Below are 15857 nucleotides of genomic sequence, written 5' to 3'. Positions count from 1 at the left end.
GCTCTATGGTATCTCATCTTCAATATGTTGACAATACGATCGTTGTATTTAGGGCATCATTGTGCAAGCCAGAATTTAAAATATCTTGCTAGCTTTTACTAAAGAAATCATGTGTCAAAAATTAACAAAAGCACATAATTTGCAGTGTTAGCCATAGTGAAGCCTCTATTCTAGGTTTTGAGGTTTCGCCTTTCATGTACCCCATTAAGTAATCAAACATCCCTTTAAAGGAGGAGCTCTGAGCATCCATGAATGAGACCAGATGGTCGAAAAGTTGGAAGCTAGAGCAGAGCAGATAATTGGAAGGGTAGATACCTCTTATTTCCGGGCCACATTACACTTGCAAAGGCTTCTTTGTCAAATATTCTCACATATTTTCTATCCAATGGAAACCAACAATAGAGAGAAATCATAAACCCCTAGGCTTTCTAAATGTCATTTTATTATATAGAAGACTACGTGTTTAAATTTGGAATGGCATAAGAATAAGATCGTGGAAATTGGAGTTAGGCCATTCATTCAGGTCAATGGCATTGACGATAAAGGAAATCGATGTTTGGATCTATCTGCATAATTGCTTGCCTTTTTGGGAACACTTATATCTTCGTAGACAGACTTCAGAAGGAAAAAGATGGAAAGACACTAGCATATTTTGTCAAGGTGGTAACTAGAACAAAATTCAAATAAGTAATTCCAATTAAATAGGGAAAGGATATGTACTAAAACAAGAAATCCGACACTCACGGAAGCAAGTATCGTGTTGAAGTCCGACACTCACGGAAGCAAGTATCCTGTCAACACTGCAAATATTAGGTTCTTCATGTTTCTAATGTCAAGAGGTTATTCTGTGTTAGACGAAAGTTTAGACAGAGAAAATAGAATGAGTTAGGGTTATCTCCCCCTGACTCATATCTTTATACTAAAACATAAAGGGATGTACAAAGTCCTAAATGCCCTTAGGCAAGTTACATATTCCAACACTCCCCCTCAAGCTGGAATGTAGATATCATACATTCCTAGCTTGTTACATATATCACTCAATTTTGACTTATTTAAGGACTTTGTAAACATATCAACTAATTGGTCCCCTGACCGAGTAAACACAGTGCAAATCTCTCTTTTCTGGATTCTTTGACGGATAAAATGACAATCCACTTCAATATGCTTGGTGTGCTCATGGAAGACTGGATTGTTGGCAATGTATATTGCAGCTTTGTTGTCGCAATAAAGCTGCGAAGGAGAAGATGAAATGAACCCAATTTCAGAAAAAAGTGAACGTAGCCAAATAAGTTCCATGCTTGTCTGTGCCATTGCCCTGTATTCAGCCTCTGCACTGGACTTAGCTATAACATCCTGCTTCTTACTCTTCCATGAAACAAGATTGCCACCTACAAATGTACAATACCCAGTGGTGGACCGTCTATCTGCTGGGGATCCAGCCCAATCTGCATCAGAGAAGCCTTCAACTTTCATATGGCCATGTCTTTTGAACATCAATCCCTTCCCTGGAGCCCCTTTCAAATACTTGAGAATCTGTGTCACCGCAGCCCAGTGAGAAGTACGTGGAGAGCTCATATACTGACTGACAACTCCAACAGCATATGAAATATCTGGCCGAGTAACCGTGAGATATATTAGTTTACCGACAAGCCTGCGATACCTGCCAGGATCCTCCAACAACTCTCCTTCTTCTGGAACGAGTTTCACATTAGGATCTACGGGTGCAAAAGCTGGTTTAACTCCAAGATAGCCTGTTTCTTTTAGCAAGTCCAAGACATACTTTCTCTGTGATAGGAACAAGCCTCTAGAAGAACGAGCAACCTATATCCCCAAGAAATACCTGAGCTGACCCAAATCCTTAGTAGAGAATTCCTTTTGCAAGAAGGTTTTCAAACGTTGTATACCTTGTGAATTGCTCCCTGTGATGATTATGTCATCCACATAAACTATCAACAAAATACACCCAGCTGAAGAGTGATAACTAAAGACTGAGTGATCCACTGCGCATTGTTTCATGCCAAAGCGCATGACTGCCTCACTGAATCTCCCAAACCACGCACGCGGAGATTGTTTGAGGCCATAGAGTGACTTGCGTAGGCGACACACGTAGGAGGAAGTCACCCCCTGAGCAACAAACCCTGGTGGTTGCTCCATATACACCTCCTCAGTCAGGTCGCCATGGAGGAAGGCATTCTTCACATCCAGCTGATGAAGGGGCCAGCTATGATTAACAGCAAGAGAAAGGAGCACACGGACATAGGGAATTTTCGCAACGGGACTGAAGGTCTCAGTGTAGTCAACACCAAAAGTCTGAGTGTATCCTTTCGCGACTAACCGTGCTTTTAAGCGCTCAACAGTACCATCAGGGAGGTATTTGATGGAGAAAACCCACCGACAACCAACAGGACGGGCACCAGGGGGTAGAGAAACCAGATCTCATGTATCATTACTATGAAGAGCACCCATTTCTAGGTTCATAGCATCACGCCAGCCAGGATGGTCAAGAGCCTCAGCCACTGACTGTGGTAAAGACATAGAAGACAAGGAGGAAACAAAGCTCTGGAAGGCACTGATGAGCTTATCATAAGAAACAAAACTCGAAATAGGATGTGCAGTGGAACGGGATCTCGTACGAGATGCAATAGGAGAATCAGAAACAACAGAGGAAGGCGGAAGAGAAGATACCTGAGAGCGGGAGAGAGGAATCATCGGCTCAGAAGATGATTATGCGAGAGGAGGTAGAAGAGACCTATCTGTAACTTGGCGCCGCTGATACTGCTGTGTAATTTTAGGTGGAGCTGGCTTCTCCAACGTGGCAGAAGAAGTAGAAGCTGCAGAAGCTGGCCGCACGGAAATAGGAGATGACGGAAGAGAAGCAGGTAGATCTGGTAAGCGAAGCGAGACCTCGGACTCGAGAGAAGGGGTGAAAGATGTCGCGTCGTGTTGGAAGAATGCCTCAGACTCAAAGAACGTAACATCGGCTGAGACAAACCAGCGACGCAGACGAGGGCTATAGCAACGATAGCCTTTCTACGTACGGAAATTCCCCAGAAAGACACAACGCTCAGACCGGGGATCGAGTTTGTCACGGCCAGGTCCAAGGTGATGAACAAAACAAACGCATCCAAATACACGAGGTGTCAGAGGAAACTGTTCCTTACTAGGAGATAAAATCTCGAAAGAAGAGGCACCCTCTAAGACAGAGGAAGGAAAGCGATTTGCTAAGAAACACGCCGTGAGAAGGGCATCACTCCAGTATGCCTTAGAAACACTCATCTGAAAAAGAAGAGTGCGACCTACTTCAAGCAAATAACGAAGTTTCCTCTCAGCAACACCATTCTGTTGAGAGGTGTACCCACATGAAAACTGATGTAAAATCCCATGTTGGGAGAGATAAGATTGAAAGCCATTAGTATCAAAAAAATATTCTCTAGCATTTTCAGTACGAAGACATTTAATATTGCAATTATATTGATTCTTAATTTCAGAATGAAATGTGCGAAATGCAAAGAACACGTCGGATCGACTCTTCAGTAAATATAATCAGGTCATGCGTGAGAAGTCATCAATAAACACAATAAAATACCGAAAGCCAGTAGTAGACGCGACCCTAGAGGGTCCCCATACATCAGAATGGACTAATTCAAAAGGACTAGACACTCGACTAATAATCCGGGACGGAAACGACACACGACGGTGCTTCCCGAGTTCACAGGACTCGCACTGAAAACTAGAAAAAGGTCCGGGAACCAGAGAAGTCTGCTGCAGCCGCTGAAGTGAAGGATGCCCCAGGCGACAATGCCACTGAAATGTATCCACAGAGCTATGTAAGACAGTAGGCGGCCGGCAGTCAAGACGATAGAGTCCATCTACCTCACGACCCGTTCCAATCGTCTTCCCAGTCGGGAGATCCTGAAATAAAAAGTAAGATGGGAAAAATGAGACAGAACAGTGAAGAGATTTAGTAATTTGGCTAACTGAAAGTAAACTAAATGGTGATTTTGGTACACATAAAACAGAAGATAAGGTAAGAGCAGGATGAGGGGAGATATGACCAACACCGGTGATAGGTATAGTGGACCCATCAGCAAGGGTGATACACTGAGAGGGAGACGAGAAAGAGCGAAAAGAATGAAGCTGAGAAGAGTTACCAGTCAGGTGATTGGATGCGCCAGAGTCAATGATCCATGACCCTGAGCTAGATAGAAGGGTAGTGGGTGAACTACCTGGCTGGGCGAAACCTGCAGAGGGAGGACGAGAACTGACGCAGACGCTGGAACTCCTCATAATCGGCACGGGATAATGTATAGGTGGAATCAGCTGGTGCAGGAACAGAAGCAGAGGGAGCGCAATCTGAAGCCGAAGCAGTAGTAGCACCCATGTGAGCCGAGCGTGACTGACGAAGCTCGGGATGCAGGGTATAGCAATGGTCAATATAATGTCCCTCGCGCTGACAGTGAGTGCAAAAAGAACGGCCACGTCCACCACCATAACGACCACCACCACGGCCGGCACGGCCACGGCCACGACCAGAGGAGGCTCCACCACGAGGCGGGCGAGTACTGCCATCATAGGTCGCGAGAGCAGAACCATCAATAGGAACAGATATCATTGGATCACCAGGAGAGCACTGCTGGACGCGGGAGTAAACCTCAGTAAGGGAAGGAATAAGGCCAGAACCGATAATCTGCTGACGAAGATGCATGTACTCTGGACCCAAACTCTCAAGGTACTGCACAACACGGATCTGATCCCTCTGACAGGCAGCCTCTGTGAGATCCGTGGTAAGCGGCATGTAAACATCAAGCTGCTGACAGAGGCCAACGAATTGGCTGTAATGGGTGGCAAGAGGAAGATCACCACGGCGGGAACGCATCCACTCGGAATAGGTAGAGCAAATCCGACTAATGTTTGCCACGCTAGAGTATAGAAGAGTAACCTGATCCCAGATCCGTTTCGCAGTAGGCAAAAGCATCAAGGGCCCAGAGACGTGAGGGGCCGTACTCTGCCACAGAAGGGTACAAACAAGAGCAAGCTTCAGTTCCCATCGATCAAAGGTGGGATCCGTCGTAGGAGGAGGATCACGACGAATGACGTGGGCTTTCCCACGGGCAATAAGATACTTCTCGACGGCTGCTTTCCAAGTAACGTAGTTTGCCCCATCCAACTTAACAGTAGTGATATGTGGGAATGATCCATCCACAAAGAGAGATGATGACGAAGAAGAAGCCAAAGATGGTGTCGGACGAACACCAGAAGCCACTCCTGTGGAAGGATTGTCAAGTACCTCCTCCATAACAACAAGCAAGAAAGAAACAGACAATCCAAACCAAGACGAATAACAGGAGATAACAAAATAGGTGGGCAAACTAGGATACGCCAAGAAAGCTAGATGCGGCTCCAAGAATGACGGGCATCGACGAAGCTTGACAAGAGGGAAGCCATGAGGCACAGAGGGGAGCCGCAAAGACAAACGAGAATCAAAGTAGGGTAAGAGTAAGAGATGAAGATCTAACACATAATAACAAGGAGAAAAGAGTGGTAGGGTTTACCAAGGGATGAAAGGGAGAGGAGGAAAAATGATGGGGGTTGAAAAACTTGGGGTGTGAGGCTTACCAGCAGACCTACGAATAGGGGGCTGGAAAAAAAAAATTCTTGTGCGAGGCGAAACACAGCCCTGGAGACGTATTTCCAGGAAAGTGATTTTGTGTGGGGGGGTCAGAAAATATTTTCCTTGGAAAATAATTTCCACCCTGTGGAAAATGTTTTAGGGGTTGCTGCGCGGGGAGGGCCTGGTGCCTTCGGCTCGAAGGGAACGACTCCTTCTCAGGAGGAAAAAGACAGCGTGCCGGTATGCCTCGGATGAAACTTGGCTCGGAGTTGGGTTTCGCAGCAACGGGGGTGGGGGTGGGGGTGGCGGAGAAGATGGAGGCTGATAGAGAACCCTAGGGATCAGAAAACCCTAAGGCTCTGATACCATGTTAGACGAAAGTTTAGACACAGAAAATAGAATGAGTTAGGGTTATCTCCCCCTGACTCATATCTTTATACTAAAACATAAAGGGATGTACAGAGTCCTGAATGCCCTTAGGCAAGTTACATATTCCAACATTCTGAAACAAAAAGATAAGAAAATATGGGTAAATAAGAAGCCCTAAGAAGATATCATATCATGAACAGTTAAAGATCCCTAAATGGATGCAAAATATATCTATATAAACTGATCCTTTTCAAAAAAATAAACTCGTGGCCTTTCGAAAGTTAATCTGATGACAAACAGTCAATATCCATGAATATCCATGATGAAGCATACTTGGTATCTCCTAAAGTTAATTGCAGGACAAAAATCAACATATCAATGATGAAGCACATTCAGTTGAGGATCAAGAAACCATTGACTTCAGAGTGACTAAGTCTAATTAGCGGAATGATGAGGAGTTTGAAATTGGAGAATTCAAAGCCCATGAAGAAACCATGTTTTCGAATGATTCATGAAGGATGGAGGATGCATGCGATACATGAGGAGAAATTTAATGATATTTTCAAGGAGAGATCGCCTAGAAAGAAGATTCTATTGAATGAATAACTTGCATGGAGTACCATTCAGAAAAAAAAAAAGTCCCAAAGAGTCCATTAACCCACAAGCGCACAACAGTAGTTTGGACCAGAGACAGTACAACGCCTCCAACATGAGTGGGTGATCCAAATTGTTCGGCTCGGTGCACTCACGACTAAACACGACACCTTTATCTTACAAGAATGTATCTTTCCTGTGGAACTCCAACTCTAAAGAGAATTGACTAGGAAAATGATGATCGAAAATTTAAAGATTCATTCATTCTAAATACACTTGTAGAGATCTTAAGGAGGATTGATTAGGAAATGATGATCGAAAATTTAAAGATTCATTCATTCGAAATACATGTGAAGAGGTCTCGGAAGACCCCACGCTATCTATTCTCAACTCAACTCAACAAAGCCTTTGTCCCAAACTAGTTGGGGTCGGCTAAATGAATCCTAGAAAAAATTCATGAAGAAGGTAAAAGGAATCTACCCGGCTCTAATCCTGGTTCTAGTTGGATTCTTCTACGTGGATCATTTTCTTCCATTCTATTCTATCCAAGGTCATGTTCTAAGTTATGTTCCTAGCTATCAAGTCTTTCCTCAATGTTTCTACCCAAGTTGTTTTCGGTCTGCCCCTACATCTTTTCAAGGTTTTAAATTTCGACTGAAATCCGAGATTTCGGTCAACACCGAAACCGAAATTCCTGAAACGTACCAGATTTCGGTCGAAATTTCGGAAATTTCAAAAATTTCAGTCGAAACTTGAATAGAATATTAATATTTTATTCCTTTACGGAATTTCAACCAAAATTAGTGCCCGTTTGGACACCTCATATTTTGTATTTGGATTTGGAATTGACTTTTGAATACAGAATGATTAGATCCTCTAGCTCATGTTGAGGGAGACAGAGAGGGAAAGGGGTAATTCCTGCTGGAGGGGAGAGGTTGAGGAGCAAAGAGGGTGAAGGAAACTGCCAGATTTGTGGATTTTGAATTACTTATTTCCACAGCATATTTGGAAATCTGATTATTTTTCACTGTCAGTCGCTAATTTGGAAATCAAAGAATTTGATCCGGATCCAAACCACAACGCAAAAAGGGCTGCAAATGTGAGAAATCCAAATCAAAATCTTCTCGGCATCCAAACGGGCCCTTGCCGAAATTTCGGTAATTTCGGTCGAAATTTCGGTAATTTCGGTCGAAATTTCGGTAATTTCGGTCGAAATTTCGGGAGAAAAAATCAGAATTTCGATAAGGTCTACCAAATTTAATTTCAGTTTCGGCGAATCCCGAAATTTTAGCCGAAACCGAAATTTAAAACCTTGCCTCTTTTTACTCCATCAATTTGGCACGAGTCGCCTCTTCTCACCGGAGCATCCAAAGGTCTACGATGGATATGACCAAACCATCTTAAGCGATGCTCTCTCATCTTCTCCTCAATTGGAGCCACTCCCACCTTTTTACGAATGTCTTCATTTTTAATTCTATCTAGCCTTGTGTGGCCACACATCCATCTAAGCATTCGCATTTCCGCTACACGCATCTTATGCACATGCTGATTCTTGGTGCGTACAGCATGGCTGGCCTCACAGCTGTCTTATAAAACTTTCCCTTCAACTTGGTCGGGATTTTACGGTCGCACAGAACTCCTGAGGCAAGCTTCCACTTCAACCAACCTGCTCTTTTTCTATGGTTAACATCCTCTTTAATCTCTCCTTCCTTATGTAGCATTGAACCAAGATAGCGAAAGATATCCCTCTTAGTACCTCCTGTCTAAACATATTTACTACATCCTCGTCCCGCCTCCTTACATTACTAAAGTTGCATTCCATATATTCTGTCTTAGTCCTACTCAGTCTAAAACCTTTAGATTCCAAAGTAGTTCTTCATAACTCTAATTTAGCATTTACTCCTGCTTTGGTTTCGTCGATTAATACTATGTCATCTGCAAATAACATGCACTACGACACCTCATCCTGGATACCCTCCGTAAGCTCATCCATAACTAGCGTAAAAAGATAAGGGCTTAAAACTGATCCTTGGTGCAGTCCTATTGTAATTGGAAACTCACTAGGCGTGCCATCCGTGGTTCTGACACTAGTTACTGCTCCATCATACATAGGTACCTAAGAAGCACGGGTACGGGTACGACACGACACAGGTACGCGGGTACGTGATTTTCCAAAAAACCCGGGTGCGGGTACGTTCAGGTACGTTAAATATAATAATATTTTTTATTATTTTATTATATATTTATAAAAATTAAAAACAATTAAAGAACAATCAAATTACAATTAACATCACCAAAATAGCAAAATCTAATATTACTTCATATTTCATAAGTTCCAACTTTAAGTACAAGATGTTACGATCGAATCATTCATTAGATACAATGTCCGTCGCCTCATCTCCAATAACATCATCTACATCATCGGTAAAAACAACGGCTTCCAAATCCGGCTCATCGAGTGAAAGGCTAGCAACTTCAAGCACCCCAACATCCTCAAAAGAGTCAAATGAATCTCCACCTATGTCCCACATTCTCGTCTCTCCCTGTGCATACTGTGGAGATCGTCTTGATAGAAGACGAAGATTACTATGAACAAAAACCAAGTCCTGAGCCCGTTGTGGAGTTATCTTGTTCCTTCTCAAAGAATGCACAAAGGAGTAAGTGCTCCAATTCCTCTCGGCACAAGATGAAGACGAAGGCTGCATAAGAAGCTTCAAAGCTAAGCTTTGAAGCATAGGAGCACACGTACCGTGGACAGCCCACCAATCATGAGGCTCTAAAGTAGCTCGGTCATTGATGGAATCAACGTCATTGAATAATCCAGACTTCATAGAGAAGTGAGCAAACTCCACATTAGCCTTCGTGCGATCTGCTGAATTGGGAAAGTACCTTTTGAGGCACTTTACCCTCTCTGCATAAATCTCTGTATCCTTATGTGGAGGAACACGATTTGAACCGGCACTAAGCCATTCTTCGCTGTAATACCTTCAAGAATAGAAAAAATAATTTAGTTTCATGTTAAAAGTAAGAAATAAAGTTCACAATGAACATAACTATTAATCTAAATAAAATTTGAAGTCACCTAACCTTGGATTCAATGAATGAGCCAAGCAATGAAGCGAAGTGTTGCTCTTGTTCCAACGATCAAAAAGAATTTCTTGCACCACTTCATAAAAGCTAGACTCTTCTTCTTTTCTCTTTGCTTCCTTCCTATAGATTGCCGTCTTCACTTTCTCAATCATCGTGTCCCACATATCATAAACCAAATGAAGACAAGGCTTATCCGTGTCACTCTCTTAGCATGTCATACATAGGAGATGTAAAAGAGAGTATGTAATCGATAGAATCCCACCAAATGTCATCCAACACCTTCTCTTTCACAAACTTTGCTTTTCCTACATCATCATCTCGATAGCAATTCCATTTGTCACTAATCACCATCGATTGTAGACCTTGCTTTAAGAGTTTAAATCTCTTAAGCATCACAATAACACTCGCAAAGCGAGTCTCGGCAACGGAAAGCAACTTCAAACTATTGAAGTCGTTGAATATGGCCAATCTCATCGAATGATTCATGATGAAATTCTTCACTAGCATGACATCTCCCGCAATATCCGAGATCCAACTACATTCTCCATAGGCAATTTGATTTACTTCCACATTCTTTGCCGCACAAATGTTCTTCAAAGCAAGAATGAGTGTGTGCACCACACATGGGGTCCAAAATATGGAAGGAAATTGAGCTTCAACAAGTTGTCCGGCCGCCTTGCAATTTGGAGCATTATCGGTAACTACCTGGACAACCTTATCATGTCCAACCTCATTAATGACTTCCTTCAATAAGTTAGCAATGAAATGCTTGTCTTTTGTCTCCCCCGAACAATCTATCGCCTTAAGAAACATAGCTCTACCTTCCGATACCGCCATGAAGTTAATGAGAGGCCTCCTCTGTGAGTCGCTCCATCCATCACTAACAATGCTCACGCCTTTCTCCCTCCACGTGTCTCTAATAGGTTGCAACAACCTATCAATATTAGCCTCTCTCTTTGAAGTAGAGTTGTCCTAAGCAAGTTGTACCCCGGAGGCAAATACCCCGAAAGTGCATTGTTGGCGGCAAAAGTGTAGGAACTAGCATAGTATGGGTTTCTTGCTAGGTGAAAGGGCAAGCCACCGGAGTAAAACATCCTAGCAATCTCGGCATGTAGTTGATCACGGGCCGCCATGTTGAAAGCTTTTTCAAGTGCACTCACGTTTCCACTTGTCTTTCTCTTCTTCAAATCATAACTTGGAGCCACAAACATACTTGTTCAACTTAATGATCCAGTACTCGACGATGGCGGCAATGGCACTTTCTTGGGAGCATTTTGCTTCATAATCTCTTTGCATTCTTCCTCAAACCTTTGCATTGCAAGTAGATCACTTGCTTTCACTTTGGGACATGGTCCGATTCCTTGTCCCGCTATCTTCAACAAGTGCGCCCTAACCCTTGTGTAGGAGCTACTAAAACTCTTACTGCAAAAATTGCATTGCCACCTCACATTCCCTCCACCCTTAGGATCTTTATCAAATCTAGAGACATGCTTCCATAAAGGCTTCGACAAATCTTCATCAGTAGAAGACGTATGTGCGGCTTGGGCGGCGCTACTAGCACCGGATGCAGACATTCTAAAATCTATTAAACAACAAAAACAATTTTAGTACGCAACGTTGCAACCCAAAAAAACAAGGAACTCTAATTCTCAATTACACAAATTGAAACAAACAAGGTTACAACTTACAAGGCAACACCAATTGTAAATTTGTATACACAACCAAACATACCCATGTAAATTAAACAATTGTATACACAACCAAACATACCCATATAAATTCAAAAGGCAAGTGGCAAATGGCAAATGGCAAATGGCAATTCAATGCAATGCAATTATAAATTTATAATGAAGCAATTTTAGACTCTCAAGTCTCAAGTCTCAACACTCAGGTATTGGCGTATTGCATCCAAAAATCAGTTTTGGACTCTCAAGTCTCAACAGAGTAACAGACAACAGGTATTTGCACCCAAAAATAAGTTTTGAACTCTCAACAGCCAACAGGTATTGCACCCAAAACTTAGTTTAGGACTCTCAACAGCCAACATGTATTGCACCCAAAAATCAGATTTGGATTTTGAGAACAGATTGTGAGTCCGAAGCTGATTCTTGGACTCAAAATTAGATTCAACAGATTGTGAGTCCAAAAATCTGCTTTGGATTCACAATCTGTTCTCAAAATCCAAAAGTCGAAACAAACAGGGCCCAATAATCATTAATCTGTTTTGGACTCAAAATCGATTGACAAAATCCAAAAAATATTCTTAAAATCCAAAACAAACAGGGCCCAATAATCTGTTTTGGGCTCAAAATCGATTGACAAAATCCAAAAAATGTTCTCAAAATCCAAAACAGATTAATGATTATTGGGCCCTGTTTGTTTTGACTTTTGGATTTTGAGAACAGATTGTGAATCCAAAGCAGATTTTTGGACTCAATAATCTGTTTTGGACTCAAAATCGATTGACAAAATCCAAAAAAAAAACAGAGAGAGAAAGAGATACAGAGGGAGAGAGAGAAACACAGAGAGGAGAGAGGCTGAGAGAGAGAGAGAGATAGAGGCACAGAGAGATAAAGGCACAGAGAGAGAGGGAAACAGAGAGAGAGAGAGTAACAGAGAGAGAGAGATAGAGGCTGAGAGAGAGAGAGAGCACGAGGAGAGAGAGAGAGAGAATCACAGAGAGAGAGAGAGAGTAACAGAGAGAGAGAGAGGAGAGAGAGAGAGAGAGTAACAGAGAGAGAGAGATAGAGGCTGAGAGAGAGGAGAGAGAGAGAGAGCACGGGGAGAGAGAGAGAGAGAATCACAGAGAGAGAGAGAGGGTTACCTTTAATGGCCGTCGGAGGGGAGGGATTCGCCGGAGTGGAGAGACCTCGTCGGATCACCGGAGAAGATGGGTTAGGTAGCGTTTTGAGAGAGGAAGAGAGGATTTGGGTATTTCAGAAAATCGATCGTTTTTTTTCCTTTTATTTGTTTTCAAAACAACCCCCCCCCCCAATATGTTATAAAGCCACTCCCCTGTTTAATTCAAAACCCACCTTTTTAATTCAAACACCCCCCTTTTTATTTAAAAACCCACCCAAACGTGTCGGGCACGCGTGGGTGCGCACCCACGACGCACCCGACACGCACCCACAACAGAAAATTTTGGTTTTTTTTTTAAAAAAGAGGGGTGCGCACCCGGGACGTACCCGGGGCGTACCCGAACGTACCCGCACCCCATACGTGTGGGGTACGGGTACGGACCCCCGGGAGAGTACCCGTGCTTCGGAGATAGGTACTAATGTACTCTTCCTCCACTCATAGGCATCTTCTTAGTCTTCAAAATATTGTTAAAGAATCTAGTTAACCAAACCAAACCCACATCACCCAAGCATCTCCAAGTCTCAATAGGAATATCGGCAGGCCCCCTAGCCTTACCTAATTTCATATTTTTCATAGCTACTCTTACCTCTGATGTTCGGATTCTACGAACAAACCTCCGATTAGTATCATCAAAAGCGTTATCAAGTTCTACGAACAAACCCCACCCTATCTATTAAATAAAAAATTCACAACTTCGTAAAATAGAATAGTCGATGGAAGAGAATTGTTTCTTTTTCTTAGCTCTAAAAGTGTATTAGTCAACAAGTTCATTAGTACCAAGCAAATGCAATTGGAAAGATATGATCTCTATTATATATCGGTATTTTACGCTTACATCATCAAAAGCTTGCAAGTTAAGCCAAACATTTGTTCCACTCATCAGAGATACTTGGCGCTCCGAAGTTTCTCCTCCAAAAATGACAAAAACTTTTTGAACATCTCTGCATTTGGAGACAGCTTTAGTTTGCTGTGTAGATTTCAATCTTCTAGATGAACCATTCCATGCATTATCGTATGATATGAGAGCTGGAAAACGTGAGCAAGCACGCTGGATAATGGTTCTGAGGATGTTAGAATGAGAGAATCCAACCTGGACATCACCACAAAAAATCACTTGATAAAATCACAGTGTCATTAAAATGGCTAATTGAAATACAAAACCGAGAATGAAATAAGAAACCACAAATAGATTTTCATGACAATACGCATATGATATGGAAACATACATATAAAGATTCCAAATTAAAGCACAAGACTAGTTTCTAAAATAGATGGATTACACTTAATTATGAAATGAACATTTTATAAAGATAGATTTATGTACACTAATTAAAACTATCCAACCCCGAGTATCAGAAGAACAAGGTCAACAAAGAAGACATTAGCACTCACGTACTATTTCCAAGCAAAATAATTCAATAAAACAGAATAGATATAAAACGTTAACAACTAAGTAGAGCATTGTGCTGTATGCCCATCATAAATTAGGTCATAAAAAGTTCCAACATTGTTTTTGTAAAAGATGCAATGATTCCTCATAATTGTTGAAAAAGCGCAAGGATATGTTAAGAAACTGTAGGAGGAAAAGTTCACCATTAAAATTCTATATTGTTAGTTCCCCTTATTTCTAGATCGAATTTGTCTACATAGTAGAAAGTCCTTATAAAATTGGACGAAATTAGATACCAAATATCATCACCATATATAACTATTTACTCAACTCAACTCAACTCAACTAAGCCTTTGTCCCAAACTAGTTGGGGTCGGCTAATGAATCCTTTAGAAAATTTTCATGAAGAAGGTGAAAGAATCTACCCGGCTCAAATTGACTAAGTCTAATCCTGACACTAGTTGGGTTCGTCTACATGGATCATTTTCTTCCATTCTATCCTATCCAAGGTCATGTTCTCTTTTATGTTCCTAGCCCTCAAGTCTCTCCTCACTGTTTCTACCCAGTTTGCCCCTACCTCTTTTTACTCCATCAACTTGGCACGAGTCACTTCTTCTCACTGGAGCATCCAAAGGCCTACGTTGGATATGCCCAAACCATCTTAAGCGGAGCTCTTTCATCTTCTCCTCAATTGATGCCACCCCCACCTTTTTACGGATGTCTTCATTTTTAATTCAATCTAACCATGTGTGGCCGCACATCCATCTAAGCATTCGCATCTCCGCTACACTCATCATATGCACATGCTGCTGCTTGGTGGCCCAACAGTCTGAGCCATACAACATGGCTGGCCTCACAGCTGTCTTATAAAACTTTCTCTTCAACTTGGTAGGTATTTTACAATTGAACATAGAAAAATATCTAGTGTGAACTTGCACATAGAACTAAACACTCCTTTTGACAGTCATTGTAATGGCCTTACTTGTAGGGACTGCTGTGTATTTATATTGCATTCAATATTATAGTGTACATATGAATTTAGATGTGCTTGACACTTAAGAAATGCCTTCTGAGAAAAACTTTCCTTATGTATATGTATATGTGTGTGTGCGCGCGCATGTATATGTATATGTATGTGTATATGTATGTGTATGTACGTGAATATATATATATATATATATATATATATAGAGAGAGAGAGAGAGAGAGAGAAATGGTTTCTACGCTCGAGCGCAGATAAGCGTATCTGCGCTCGAGCACAGAAACAGGGTGGGGCCACATTTTTGATGGGATCCAAAGCATTCATTTGATGGGCCCTTTCATGGATAGGGTGTCCACCAAAATTCAGCTCCATTGGATCACCTTAGGGTGTCCATTTGTGGGGCCAAAAATGGACAGATTTGTGGACAAACAGTATTTGTCCATTTTTGGCCCCACAAATGGACACCCTATGGTGATCCAATGGAGCTGATTTTTGGTAGGCCCCCCCCCATCCATGATGGGGCCTTCCAAATGAATGGTTTGGATCACCCCTCCCCCCCCCCTTTTTCTGTGCTCGAGAGCAGATAACCCTTTTCTTATATATATATATATATATATATATATATATATATATATATAAGGGAGAGGTAAACACCTTCACATAATTCAATTGTTTAGTTAAGACTGTTTTGACTAAATTTTAATTAAATTAAGATTCAAATTTAAAGGGTGTGATTAAATAAAATAGCTGGCTAAAATGGAATTAGACAAGATAAAGAAAAGAAGAGAAACAAAAGGAAGAGAAGAGAGGGGTCCAAAAAAAAGAGAAAAAAGAAATAGAACAAAAGGAGGTTTGCCAGAGAGAGTATAAACAAGAGAAAATTTTGCTAGGAGAAAGAAGTAGAGACGAAGAAATTGAGTAGTTTCAGTAAGGGGACCAACAATAAGGTGAGTTATAAA

The 15857-nt window shown here is 41.8% G+C and overlaps 1 protein-coding gene across 4 annotated transcripts in view; it reads right to left on the bottom strand.

Annotated features, from left to right (window-relative positions):
- The window catches only part of LOC143849785 (D-alanine-D-alanine ligase family), a 61824-nt gene that overhangs the window by 22857 nt on the left and 23110 nt on the right, over positions 1-15857 (bottom strand). For 3 of the 4 annotated variants that reach the window (XM_077358977.1, XM_077358976.1, XM_077358974.1), the window contains exon 13: positions 13362-13616. The exons of the other annotated variant lie outside the window; for it this stretch is intronic. In XM_077358977.1, coding sequence (XP_077215092.1) covers positions 13362-13616 — 255 coding nt within the window. The remainder of the gene's footprint in view (positions 1-13361; positions 13617-15857) is intronic. 4 annotated transcript variants of the gene reach the window in all.

This window comes from Tasmannia lanceolata, unplaced genomic scaffold (assembly GCF_043159265.1).
Source record: "Tasmannia lanceolata isolate RefF3 unplaced genomic scaffold, GAP_Taslan_0.1 ptg000018l, whole genome shotgun sequence".
In the NCBI taxonomy this organism is placed as follows: Eukaryota; Viridiplantae; Streptophyta; class Magnoliopsida; order Canellales; family Winteraceae; genus Tasmannia; species Tasmannia lanceolata.
This window is presented reverse-complemented; position numbering and strand designations above follow the sequence as displayed.